The sequence below is a fragment of the Amblyraja radiata genome, chromosome 33 (assembly GCF_010909765.2).
Source record: "Amblyraja radiata isolate CabotCenter1 chromosome 33, sAmbRad1.1.pri, whole genome shotgun sequence".
Taxonomy (NCBI): domain Eukaryota; kingdom Metazoa; phylum Chordata; class Chondrichthyes; order Rajiformes; family Rajidae; genus Amblyraja; species Amblyraja radiata.
Genome location: NC_045988.1, coordinates 9,759,543 through 9,773,501, shown reverse-complemented (window position 1 = coordinate 9,773,501; position 13,959 = coordinate 9,759,543). Strand labels below are relative to the sequence as shown.

General features: G+C 45.7%; 1 protein-coding gene across 1 annotated transcript; it reads left to right on the top strand.

Annotated features, from left to right (window-relative positions):
• The first annotated feature begins 1,208 nt into the window (after positions 1 to 1,208).
• On the top strand, positions 1,209 to 3,942 carry hspb2 (heat shock protein family B (small) member 2). The gene is made up of 2 exons (XM_033049585.1): positions 1,209 to 1,484; positions 3,243 to 3,942. Exons 1-2 carry the CDS (start codon positions 1,391 to 1,393, stop codon positions 3,710 to 3,712), a joined length of 564 nt encoding a protein of 187 aa, XP_032905476.1. The 5' UTR covers positions 1,209 to 1,390; the 3' UTR covers positions 3,713 to 3,942.
• Positions 3,943 to 13,959: the final 10,017 nt, after the last annotated feature.

The following is a 13,959-nucleotide window of genomic DNA, read 5'->3' as shown; positions in this document are numbered from 1 at the left end:
TTGACGGAGCTGTGAGAGGGAATCTGGTCCCATCCTCCCGCGGTTGGAGGACCAGGATTCTGGGTGTGATATCTGAGCGGTAGATCCACGGAGGCTGATTGTGACGGGGACTCACTGTGAGGGGGTGGGGGAGGTATGGAGCCCATCGCAATTCCCAGAGGGAACTGGATCACAACTTGAGGGAAAGAGGCAGGGAACTAGACTCTCCCCATTAGAGTGATACAGCGTGGAAACAGGACCATCAGCCCAACTTGCCCGCACCGACCAACATGTCCCAATGGCACTAGTCCCACTTGCCTGCGTTTGGCCCACATCCCTCTCAACATGTCCTATCTACGTACCTGTCCAATTGCTTCTTAAACATCGCTCTACTAAGAACTGGCACAGACCTGATGGGCTGAATGGCCTCCTTCTGTGCTACAGCCATTCCACAAATATCCCTGCTCTTTGATGGGTTTGAACTCCCAGTCATTAGTCCAGGTCATGACGGGCAAGAATTACTAGGAATCTGAGGGGTAACGCTTTCACTCAGAGCATGGTGGGTATATGGAATGGGCTGCCAGAGGAGGTAGTTGTGGCAGGTACTATAACAGCATTTTAAATATATTTAGACAGGTACACGGATAGGAAAGTTTTAGAGGGATATGGGGCGAACGCGGGCAGGTGGGACCAGAGTAGGTAAATTGGTAGAGTAGATTATAAGTGCTGCCTGACCCGCTGAGTTACCCCATCATTTAGTGTCTATCTTTACTCTTATTACTCATTTAGACAAGTACATGAATAGGACACGAATAGAAAGATATGGGCCAGATGCAGGCATGTGGGTCTAGTGTAGATGGGGCATACTGGTCGGTGTGGGCAAGTTGGGCCGAATGGCCTGTTTCCACGCTGTTGTACCACGTTGCTACCAACCGCGTGTTGAAATGTCCAGCCCGGCGGTTCTGGAGTGGGATTGACCTTGACAATGACCAGTCAGAGGGATTCCTTGACGATAGACACAAAAAAGCTGGAGTAACTCAGCGGGACAGGCAGCATCTCTGGAAGGAAGGAATGGGCGACGTTTCGGGTCGAGACCCTTCTTCAGAAGTCTCGACCCGAAATGCCACCCATTAATTTTGCTCCAGAGATGCTGCCTGTCCCGCTGAGTTAACTCCAGCATTTTTGTCTACCTCATCAGGCACACTGCTAGTGCGAGCTCAAGCTGTGGTCGCTTTCAGCTGCCGGTCTGTGGGTGGTTCCAGGCGCCCGGGTCTATTTCTGTTCTGTTCTAATTCCACTCCCTCCCTCTCACTAGAACCCGACTGTGAATGACCCGGCCTGGCGGAGATAGGGAGAGGGAGAGTGAGTGAAGGGGAGAGAGGGAGCTCAAGCCTTGTGTCTGATACGAACGATGGAGGACAGGACAGTCCCTCACGCTTACCCCATGAGCGTGGAATACGAGGGCGACACGCCAAGCACAATCTACGACCAGAACTACGGGGAGGGTGAGTTTGTTTATGTTCGCGTTAACCAAGTTACACGTTGTTGCTTTGCCGACACTTTGGCTGAGGGTGGGTGTGCCGAAATAAACGCGACCCCCCGGTATTAAAGTGGCCAGCTCGGAGCAGGATCTTTTTAAACAAAATCATCGTGGAGTTGGCGATCGAGTTGTGCCCATGCGCATAGACTCACCCACACACGCCTACTGACACACACACACAAACACTGCATACAGACACACTCAGATGTGCGCACACACACACACATACTGACACAAACACAGGCGGGCACGCACACATGCTCTCTCTTTCACACTCACACATACAGTCAGACAGAACGACACTCACTCACGGATACACACACACACACAAACACACACAAACACAAACACATACACTGCCACACACACACACACACACATACACTGGCACACACACACACACACACACATACACTGGCACACGCACGCACACACACACACACACACTGGCACACACACACACACACATACATTGGCACACACACAAACACATACATTGGCACACACACACACACACTGGCACACACACACATACATTGGCACACACACACACACACACACATACACTGGCACGCACACACACACATACACTGGCACACACACACACACACACACACACACACACACACACACACACACACACACACACGCGGCGAGCACAGCTGCGGACTCTGGTTGGGAAGTTGCCAACATGCACGTCTTCACATCAACATCTCTCTCTGCCGTGATCTTGCACTATTTCACCTGCCTCTGGGTGACTCAGTGTTACTGCTGCCGGAGACCAGCCCTGACCCCACTACTTTTTTTACACCCGATTTATTCACATGATTATAAATTCCCGATCTGCTGCGGTGAGATTTGAACTCGGAACTTTGCATCAATGACCCTCAACTCTGTGTGAGACCTGTATTTCAATGACCACTGCACTACATCCCATCACTGTGGTCCCAAAGGCAGGGGTGCGAATAATGGGCCAGTCGTTCATCACCACCCTGTCTGCCCGTGACGCCACTTTCAAGGGAACTCTGTACCTGCACTGCTAGATCTATGTACCTGCACTACTAGATCCCTCTGCTGTGCACCACTCCTCGGGGTCCTGCCCGGGTTTGACTTATTCAGCCACCTTACCCAGCTGATCAAGATCCTGCTGTCATTCAAGAAAACTATCTGCACTGTCGCTAGGTAGTTACTAGATAACTAAAGATAACTACAACGTTAATTAAATCATTATGAGACAGTTACTAGATAACCATGTAATACAAAATGAACAGATGCTGGTTTATACCAAAGATAAACACAAAATGTTGGAATAACTCAGCGGGTCAGGTAGCATGTCTGGAGAAAATGAATAGGTGATATTTCAGGTCTGGACCCTTCTTCAGTCTGATGAAGGGTCCCAACCTGAATCATCACCTATCCATTTTTTCCTGAGTTACTCCAGCATTTTATGTCAATAGACAATAGACAATAGGTGCAGGAGTCGGCCATTTGGCCCTTCGAGCCAGCACCGCCATTCAATGGCTGATCATCCCCAATCAGTACCCCGTTCCTGCCTTCTCCCCATATCCCCTGCCTCCGCTATTTTTAAGAGCCCTATCTAGATCTCTCTTGAAAGCAAATGTCTATACGAGGTTACTATCTTCACTGTGTGTGTGTTGCAGTGTTAAGTTACAAATTGTTGGTCTATCATTAGCAGTTTTATAACTTCCAATAAATCCCTCAGGTTTGTCACCGGAGGATATTTTAGCTCCGACTTTGTACCACGGTTACTACATTAGACCCAGGATCAACAAGCAACTGGACCGAGGGTTTTCAGAGATAGCCACAAAGGACCATAAATTCCAGGTCTTTCTGGATGTGTGCCACTTCCTGCCAAGTGAGCTGTCGGTCCGGACGGTGGACAACCTGCTGGAGGTGTCCGGTAGTCATCCTCAGAAGTTGGACGACCACGGCTTCATCTGCCGAGACTTTAAACGCACCTACATCCTGCCCCTCGACGTGGACCCTCTGCTGGTTCGAACAACTCTGACCCACGATGGCATCCTGTGCATCGAGGCGCCCAGGAAAGGCGGAGAGATACAGCCTAAAGTCAACGACGTGAAGATCAACCTGGCGTCTCCGCCGGGGATGAAGGAGCCCGGGGCTGAGGCACAGAAAGACCAGACGACTCACGAGGCAAAGATATCCCACTGATCCCCAGCAATGTTGTGGCACTGATGTACGGTCCTTGTTGCTTTTACAATTCATCCATGTTATTGTAGCAGCTAACTCGAAAGTAATTGGCATCTTGTTCAATAACTTTAAGTTAAATAGCAAAACTAAAAGTGTGACTAACATTGTAATATGCTGATATTTGCTGTATATTTGAAGCAAGAATTGTACTGATGAATGTATCTCAACTAAAACGAGAGGATTATCTTGAATAATATCTCCTATCTGCTTTTCATTTCCCTTCGCCTCATCTCTCTGCGACAAGATGACTAGTATTGAAGCACCCCTCTGCCTCCCTGTCCACGAGGAGATTATGGCGCTTGCTTTGATCAGCTGAAATCTGTTCATACAGATGTGTGTGTGTGTGTGGTGATGGTCCCTGTCTGCTGGAACCCGAAGGACAGGTATCTGCCCCTTCATTATCCACTGGTTAAGCAAGCAACTATGCATACAAGTTAGGTACACACAATTGCTGGGGAAACTCAGCGGGTGCAGCAGCATCTATGGAGCGAAGGAAATAGGCGACGTTTCGGGCCGAAACCCTTCTGCATACAAGTTACACTGGTAATCACATCCAATCTATAACCCAGAGCTCCACCATCCGAGAATGGGAAACTACTGCCATTTCTCTATGTGACTTGCTAACTGGTGTCTGGAATTCATTAACTAATTCTCTAGATTTGTCAGGCAACGTATCCATTTTACCAGTTGTACAGACACATGTGTATTGGCATATTTTTAATTGCAATTAATAAAAACGATAGAATAATCATTTATAGTACTGCTTCCAACTATTTTTCTTTCTTACCACACCGGAGACCTTTCAGCCCATAAAGTCTATACTAGCCCTCAGACAATCTTATTAAATTTCATTCCTTTTTTTAAATTTCCTGCAACCTCTCCTCTCTTACATGTCTATCAGCAATGCCCCACCTCTGCCACACCTTGCCTCTGATTCACCTGTCACCCACCTACACTAAAGGTGAGTTATAATCGCCAATTAACAGACTCACAGAGACCCTTCAGCCCACTGAATCAGTGCTGACCATCAAGCATCATTCAAGCTTTATTCTCCCCAACTTCCATCAGGTTTTACCACAAACATACACCCTGGGAACAACAATTGTGGGAGTAACCTGGGGGGGAGGAGGGGGGGGGGCAGCTTTTTCACTCAGAGGGCGGTGGGTACATGGAACGAGCTGCCAGGGGAGGTAGTTGTGGCAGGTACAGTAACAACATTTAAAAAAACATTTGGACAGGATCATGGATAGGAAAGGTTAGAGGTATATTGATCACACGTAAGCAAGTGGGACTTGTGTAGATGGGACATCTTGGTTGGCATGGACACTGGGCTAAAGGGCCTGTTTCCATGCTGTATGACTCTATGACTCGATAACACTTAAGTTTCCATACATAACTAATACAAGACTCTATATTCCTTTTTTAAATTTCATGCAAACTCTCCTCTCTTACATGTCTATCAACAATGCCCCACCTCTGCCTCACCTTGCCTCTGATTCACCTGTCACCCACCTACACTAAGTTTCTTACTGGAATTTTTATCAAACACAATTATTGCTGAGCCAATAAGGAGAAATTAGGGCGGGTGGCCAAACATTAGATCAAAGTAAAAGTGCAGAAGATGAAAAAGAGTTAAGAGGGAATTCCACTTAGGTCTTTATCAACAAAGGCGCTAAATTCACAGATGATTAGGAAGTCAACAATTCTGGAGCACAGAATACTTGGACACAGATTACAGATAGAGGAAGGTGGGATAGGGTGGAGGGATGAGAACATCTAATCTTCATGTGTGGGAGTCTAGGGGGAGGTTAATATTGGGTGGTGTGAGCAAATATTTTAAATCATCACAGTGACTTGTTTAAGTCTGAAAATTAATGTTATGACTCTATCCAAGTGAAAATCAACTTATCCTTTAAATTTATCCTCAATTGCATTTCATTCTGAGGTCAGCTGTTCATGCAGCCAAGTTCTTCATTTTTAAATATATATCTGTTTGATAAATAAAACTTTTAATATCTTGGTCCAGTTACTTTGGTTCTTGCTAGTACTCTTGCTGCCGACCACGGGTGAACATCAGAGGAAGATGACTGACTTTGGTGCCTTCCCTCACAGTGGGAAACTTTTGATTCTGCTGTGTGGGGATGTTTTATGTTGAACTCTATCGTGTGTTGTGTTCTTTATTTTTATTGTATGGCTGTATGGTGATCACACACTTCACTGTGCCAACTGGCACATGTGACAAATAAATATATCTTGTATCTTGTTGACAACTGTTTTAATCACCAGTTAAGGTCCAAGAATGAAACAGTAACTGCTGCAGGGGGTTTTCGTAAGTGACACAAAACACTACATTTTCCAAATTGTTGGAGACCGTTGTTAACGAAAACTTTAAAAGGCACCACAAAGATCAGGTGGCAATCAATACTTTATTTAAGAACGTCAAATACAGTGATCACTCCTCAGCGATCACTCCTCAACCAAAGATTAATCTGCTCCTTATATACAGATTATCGGGACGACAGATGGCACAATGGGCTAAGTGTTCGGCTGGCGACCGGAAGGTAGCCGGTTCAAATCCCGCTTGGAGTGCATACTGTCGTTGTGTCCTTGGGCAAGACACTTCACCCACCTTTGCCTGTGTGTGAATGTGTGTGAGTGATTGGTGGTGGTCGGATGGGCCGTAGGCGCAGATTGGCAGCCACGCTTCCGTCAGTCTGCCCCAGGGCAGCTGTGGCTACAGAAGTAGCTTACCACCACCGAGTGTGACTGAGGAGTGAATGAATAATGCGATGTAAAGCGCCTTGAGTATTAGAAAGGCGCTATATAAATCCCATCCATTATTATTATTATTAGAATCTTCCATTGTTGTGCTATTTACTGTTGGAGGCTACTTACGAAAGGTCTTATAACAATTATAAATCATGTACCTCCAAACAATACAGATCAGTAAACACAGCCCAATTCCACCCCACTGCAGATAAGCTTTGGTAAAGTTTCAGCTATGATCATATTGAATGGCGGTTCTGGCTCGAAGGGCCAAATGGCCTACTCCTGCACCTATTTTCTATATTTCTAATCTCACCTACACCTTCTCTATTGCTACTACGTTCATTGTGTGACATGTCCACCAGAACGGCACACAGTATCCCCAAGTTTAGCCTGACTGTCGCAACATAATGTCTCATCTTCCTTACCAGCAGAGCTACCCCAATCCTCCGTCCACCTCTCTGTCTTTTCAGTAGGACTCGTAACCCTGGACATTCAGCTCCCAGCTCCGATCCCTTTCAGCCATGTCATACCTACCAATTTCCAAACAGCCACTTTGTTCCATATACCACGTGCATTCAAATATAACACCTTAAGTATTCACCATCTCTCTTCTCACATTGGTCCCGATTTTGCCTAGTCTTAGACACTTAACCCTTCTTAAACTTTCTGTCCTATAACTTCTGGAGACTTCAGTAACCTCTTCTGCACAGAACTATCCTTTAAACACATCTAATGTGGGGCAATGCAGAGCCTGGTCAGACCAAGGGCTTGGTCCAGTCACAAGGATGTCCAGTCTCTGCTGCCTGGATGAACACACACACATGCCTGGTCATACTTCGTATCCCACATGGACAAACTGTTCACACCTGAACTCATGCTGTACCTTCTTCCACAGCCCAGCTTCACATCCTCCCTAAACTCCTCCCTCATTGTACTCTCCCTCCTCGAAAACCTCCTCCCCTTGAGCAACTCCCTCCCTTCCTCACAACAGCCTCTCTCTCCGCTTTCTCTTGCTTGTTGTCCATCTCCCCTTCCTCAGTAAACCCCATCCCTCCTCTCTCTCTGCTCCAGGCAATTCATTGTCACAATGCCATGAAACCCTCCCTGATGAAAGAACAAGCGTTTCCTACGTTCTATGATGTCTTCTCCGCCCTGAAGCTGAAACACCCACTTGTTAATGAGGCCAGAGACAGTGTGCACCAAGGTGGTGGCTGACTGATGACGTGTTCTGGGTAGTCCGCTCCACCTTCAATAATTACATTCAGTTATGTGGCACAGACAGCAACACCTGAGGTTCATTAGATGCCAATTCAGTATGTTTCAGCCGTGTGATTTAGTTTAGTTTAGAGATACAGCGTGGAAACAGGCCCTTCTGCCCACCGTGTCCGCGCTGAGCAGCAACCCCATTACACTCACACTACCCTACACATTAGGGACAATTTACAAACTTTACCAAAGCCAATTAACCTACAAACCTGTACATCATTGGAGTGTGGGAGGAAACCGGAAAACCGGAGGGGAAAAACCCACGCGGTCACGAGGAGAACGTACAAACTCCGTACAGACAGCACCCATAGTCGGGATCGAACCCGGGTCTCTGGCGTTGTAAGGCAGCAACTCTACCGCTGCACCACCGTGGCGCCCCATGTGATGATCGGTTTCACTTGTCAAATGTTTGTGCCGACACTGCACAGGGCATTCATCGTCAGGATTGAATCACCGTGCTTGACATGCTGGAATGCAAAGTGTCTCGCCATGTGCTTTCCCCTGAAGTCTGTACTATTAGCATCCCCCCTGACCTCATTTCTAAGCACGTCTGTTTATCCACATATCACTGTCGCTATTATTGGCTCATTTGTGGCTGTGAACATATTGGAGAGGCTAATGGAGAGAATTATTTATCTGCAAATCCTCTGGTGGATTCAGGTGAGGTTTAAGTGGTATTAAACGAACTAGTGCAAATATTGCTGTCCAAGGTAGTTCATCAATACGGCATCCCCCAGCCTGACTCACTACCACAAGCAAGCATGTCTCTTCACTACCCTATCCACCTGTGCTGCTACTTTCACGGATGTATATGAACACAAATCCTAAGGTCTATCACTTCATTAACAGGGTGGCATGGTGGCGCAGCAGTAGACTACTACCTTACAGCGCCAGAGACCCGTGTTCGATCCTGAATACGGTTGCTATCTGTACGGAGTTTGTACATTGTCCCTGTGACCTGCGTGGGTTATCTCCTAGATCTTCGGTTTCCTCCCACATTCCAAAGACGTACAGGTTTGTAGGTTAATTAGCTTGGTATAAATGTCAATTGTCCCTAGTGTGTGTAGGATAGTGCAAGTGTACAGGGTGATTGCTCGTCGGTGCGGACTCGGTGGGCCGATGGGCGTGTTTTCGCGCTGTATCTCCAAACTAAATTAAACTAAACACCCCCTGGGGCCCCGCCATTCACCATGCATGGCCTGCCTCGGTTTCCCCATCACACCATCCTGGCCACTCTTTCATTTCACTCCTACCACCGAGAACGAGGTACAGGAGTCTGAAAAACATGACCTCCAGGTTCAAGAACAGCTTCTTCCTATCAACCATCAGGCTCTTGAACACCACAATACAATAACTAAACAATGAGCTATGTTGAGAGCTGGTTGCACTGAGAACTTTGGCCTTTTTTGCACCAGAACCGTTATTAATTTATTGAAATTGTATTTTTTTATTATATTGTCTATGTGTATTGTGTTTACAACCTTGTTATGCTGCTGTTCCATTGTCAGTACATATGACAATTAAACACTCTTGTAGGGAGATCATCTTAAGCACAGGCAGCTCCGACAAACATCACTGCAACACCAACCTGACAATCTGCGTTCAGCTATGTTTGCTGAGGGAAGAATATTGTTCAGACCATTAAACGTATGCTCACCCCTTGCTCTTCTTCAAAGACGTGCCATGATCTTGAACATACACTTGAGTGTAGGTCTGTGATTTAAAGTTGGCATCCAAAGAAAGGTAAGTCCAGCAGTGCTGAGAGAACCTGCTTAGCTTTTGAGTTCAGGTCTCTGGAGTTGGATTGAACCTGTAACTGGTCAGGGAACTGACAGCTGGAACAATGGAAGTGAGTTTCAGAACTCATTCCCTGCAATTATACAGGGATATTATTGATAGTTTTGAGGTTGGTAACTTTTTCTCTTAATTTATCTTTGACAAATTGAATGAAAAGACAAATGTCCAATATTTCGATCACAATTTGGTTTTACTTCCCTAAACTATGAGTGATTAACTGTGGAAAATAAGGGCATCATGGGATATGTGGTCAGTGTTTGAAAGTCATCCGGGGTAACAAAGACCAGACACAATGTTATTGAAGGTACACAAAAATGCTGGAGAAACTCAGCGGGTGCAGCAGCATCTATGGAGCGAAGGAAATAGGCAACGTTTCGGGCCGAAACCCTTCTTCAGACTGATGGGGGGTGGGGGGGAGAAGGAAGGAAAAAGGGAGGAGGAGGAGCCTGAGGGCGGGGGGATGGGAGGAGACAGCTCGAGGGTTAAGGAAGGGGAGGACACAGCAAGGGCTAGCAAAACTGGGAGAATTCAACGTTCATGCCATCCGGACGCAAGCAACCCAGGCGGAATATGAGGTGCTGTTCCTCCAATTTCCGGTGTTGCTCACTCTGGCAATGGAGGAGACCCAGGACAGAGAAGTCAGATTGGGAATGGGAGGGGGAGTTGAAGTACTGAGCCACCGGGAGTTAAGGTAGGTTATTGCGGACTGAGCGGAGGAGTTCGGCGAAACGATCGCCCAACCTCCGTTTAGTCTCCCCGATGTAAATTAGCTGACATCTAGAGCAGCGGATGCAGTAGATGAGGTTGGAGGAGATACAGGTGAACCTTTGTCGCACCTGGGATGCTGCTGCTGCACCCGCTGAGTTTCTCCAGCATTTTTGTGTACCTACAATGTTATTGAACCCTGGAGCAGGTGTGAGGGGCTGCTGGCTTTTTATATCAATGGGTCAGTAGTCACTTAAACATCAGTAGTTATCTGAATGGAACTGAAATGCTTCAGTAGTATGGACCCACTGAAGTACTACCATCAAGCCGTGAGTTCATTGTGGTTCATTACTGAGGTAAGGTTGTGATTTGTGTGCTGCAGTGTGGTTCATCAGTCTATTGATTACTGGAGGAAAGCTGTTCTTGATCCTGAAGGTCACGGTTTTCAAGCTCCTGTACCAACTTCCTGATGCTCGCAGTGAGATGAGAGCGTTGCCAGGGTGGTGTGGGTCTTTGACAATATTGGCTGCCTTTTTGATGATATTGGCAGCAGTGCCCGCAGTAGATCCGTAGGTTTTCTCAGACTCTTCAGTTTCCTCCCACACTCCATTGACATACAGGTTTGTAGGTTAGTAGGCTTGGATAAGTGTAAATTGTCCTTAGTGTTAATGTGCGGGGTTCACTGGACGGCGTGGGGCCCGTTTCAGCGCTGTAGCTCTAAACAAAACTAAACTAGACAGATGGAGGCTATGTACGGGTTATACTAGAGTCTGGCCATCTTAAACAATGGGAAGATGAATATTTGGGATTGATTTATTATTGCCACATGTACCGAGAAACAGTGAAAAACTTTGTTTTCTTTGCTATCCAGTCAAATTATATCACACATGTACATGTCATTCAAATGTGCAGAATATAGTATTACAGCTACAGAGAAAGTGCAGATAATAAAAGTAGAAGGGCATTGAGGTAGATTGGGAGATCAGGAATTCACCTTTAGCGTATGAGAGGCCTGTTCAAGAATACGATAATAGATATCTGATAATATGTTTTATTTATCGAATATTTTTTATGACCAGCTTAGTAGAATCCCCATGGACTAGGAGGAAAGACAAAAATTACAAAAATTACAATCATGTAGTCCATGACTATGCTCGATGCTTTCTTTGCTGGTGCCATGGTTCTCACCCATCCCGTAAAGCAGGCTGGTGCGTTTATCAGCAGTTTGGCACTAATGCGGAATGTCAGTCTGTTGTTCAGAGGCTCTGTTCTCAGTAAAACAGATTTAACTCAATCTATTGATGATGTTCCCAACTGGTGCAGGCTTCTTCTCTTAATCTTCCTCCGACATAATTGCTGAATCTCAGGATTCCAACATGAGGCACTTATCAGCGATTACAGAATGATAAATGTGCGAGATGGGACTCTTTTACAATGTTGCTCCTTTATAACTGACAACATCAGAGATTGAAATGTTCTGGACTGAAAGGAACATCACTGGACTGAGTAGATAAAAACATGCAGGGCGAACAAAACTAACTGATGAAGTATTTCATAAAATGATCGGAAGATTATTTTTGAAACATGGACTCATTCACAAAATTACAATTAAAACACAAAGTACTTGTGCTATAACACCAGAATAAGCACACAACCAAGCCCAAAGCCAAAGCCCTATCTAAACTGATTCAACTAACTTATACTAAAGACAATAACTAACTCCATATGCAATAATCAGCTACCTACATGTTAACAAGCACATTTTTAAAAATATATCATATTTGTACCTTCTCTCTGTGACCATGTGAGTTTTCTCCGGGTGCTCCAGTTTCCTCCCACATCCCAAAGACCAAAGGGCCTGTTTCCACACTGTATCACTAAGCTAAACAAAACATTAGAATATCACTGTACCTTAATTGGTACACGTGACAATAAAAGACCTTTGAACCTTTAAACATCACCGTTCCTTTTAGTTAACTATAATGGTGAAATAGTGAGAGGAATGGATCAAGGTTTGGTTGAAGTACGTGTTCAGCTTTGGCAAACCCTGCTATAGGAAGGATGTCACTATGTTGGAAAGAGTGCAGAGAAGATTGACAAGGATGTTGCCAGGATTTGAGGGGCTGAGCTCTTGGGAGATGTTGGGCAGGCTAGGACTTTATTCCTTGAACACAGGAGTAGATAGGGTGGTCAAAAGGCTTTCAGCACATTGGTCTTCATCAGTCAGAATATTGAGTATAGAAGTTGGAGGTCATGTTGCAGTTATATAAGACGTTCGCAAGGCTGCATTTAGAGTATTTTTCAGTTTTGAGCACCATGTTATAGGAAATGTTGTCAAGCTCGAAAGGGTGCAGGGAAGATTCACGAGAATGCTACCAGGACTCGAGGACCTGAGCTATAGGGGGAGGTTGAGCAGGCCAGGGCTCGATTCCTTGGAGGGCAGGAGGATGAGGGGTGATCTTATAAAGGTGTACACAATCATGAGAGTAATAGATCAGGTAAACGTACAGTCTCTTATCCAGAGTAGGGGAATCGAGAACCAGAGGACATAGGTTTAAGGTGAGGGGGGAAAGATTTAATCGGAACCTGAGTGGTAACTCTTTTACACAAAGGACAGTAGGTGTGTGGAACAAGCTGCTGGAGGAGGTAGTTGGGGCAGGTACTATTGCAATGTTTAAGAAACATTTAGACAGGTACGTGGCTAGGACAGGTTTTGAGGGACGTGGGCAAACGCAGGCATGGGACTTGTGTAGATAGGGCATGTTGGTCAGTCTGGGCAAGTTGGGCCAAAGGGTCTGTTTCCACGCTGTATGAATCAATGACTGTCTCGTACACTTGCTAATCCAGTCAGACTGTGCAGCTATAATTACAAAACTTGTATCTTCTCTGTTGAATCTTTAGTAATGGAATGCATTCATGGGGGAAATGTGGCATTGTGGATTTGAATTTTCACTCAGGTGTTGGGCCCACATTGTGAATTATAATCCAATCCGTAGAAATTATTTTCAACAATCCTGTTGTTACTGTGCGAATCAGCCATAAAAGTTAAAATGTATGTATTTTTTCTCTAGTCAACAATGATTATATCTTATCATTTTGCACTCTGGGCATTAGAACAAGTGCCAAGTGATGTGGGTACTGCACGCAGCACATTCGTTGAATATTCTCGGGCAAATTGACCTTTGAAAGCCTGTACTGATTGCTCAGGAATGCAAATGGGATTAGTTATTAAAAAGCAAATAGCAGAATTAAAACTTCAAACCAATGATGCTGCAAATTCCCAACCATTCTTGTGTGCCGTGCCAATCCTGTGTTCAGACCATATTGCAATAATTTGTTATGGTCAGGGTTTTGTGACATTTGCAAAGTAGGCATTTAATGAATGATGCAGTGATGGGTATGTCTGTGCGATGCCACTCTGTATTTCCTGCTGGCCAGTTCAGGGAGATTGTAGTGGGGAGAGCAGGGCGAGGGGAGTGTGGGTGGGGGGCGGCAGTACTTGGCTGTATCTGCTGAGGGGTATCGGTACAAAGTTATCCACCTGCCTCTGCAGAACGCTAACGGGAAAATTATGATTGAGAAGAAACGGGCCAGAGAGAGAGAGGGACAAAGAGAGAGAGAGAGAGAGAGAAAGAGGGAAAGCGAGAGAGAGGGAAAGAGAGAGAGAGGGA

Bases quoted from the DNA above. Each gene is read 5' to 3' on its own strand.
- hspb2 (XM_033049585.1), top strand. From the start codon at position 1,391: ATGGAGGACAGGACAGTCCCTCACGCTTACCCCATGAGCGTGGAATAC. The intron at 1,485-3,242 runs GTGAGTTTGTTT...TAAATCCCTCAG, and splicing joins CGACCAGAACTACGGGGAGG to GTTTGTCACCGGAGGATATT.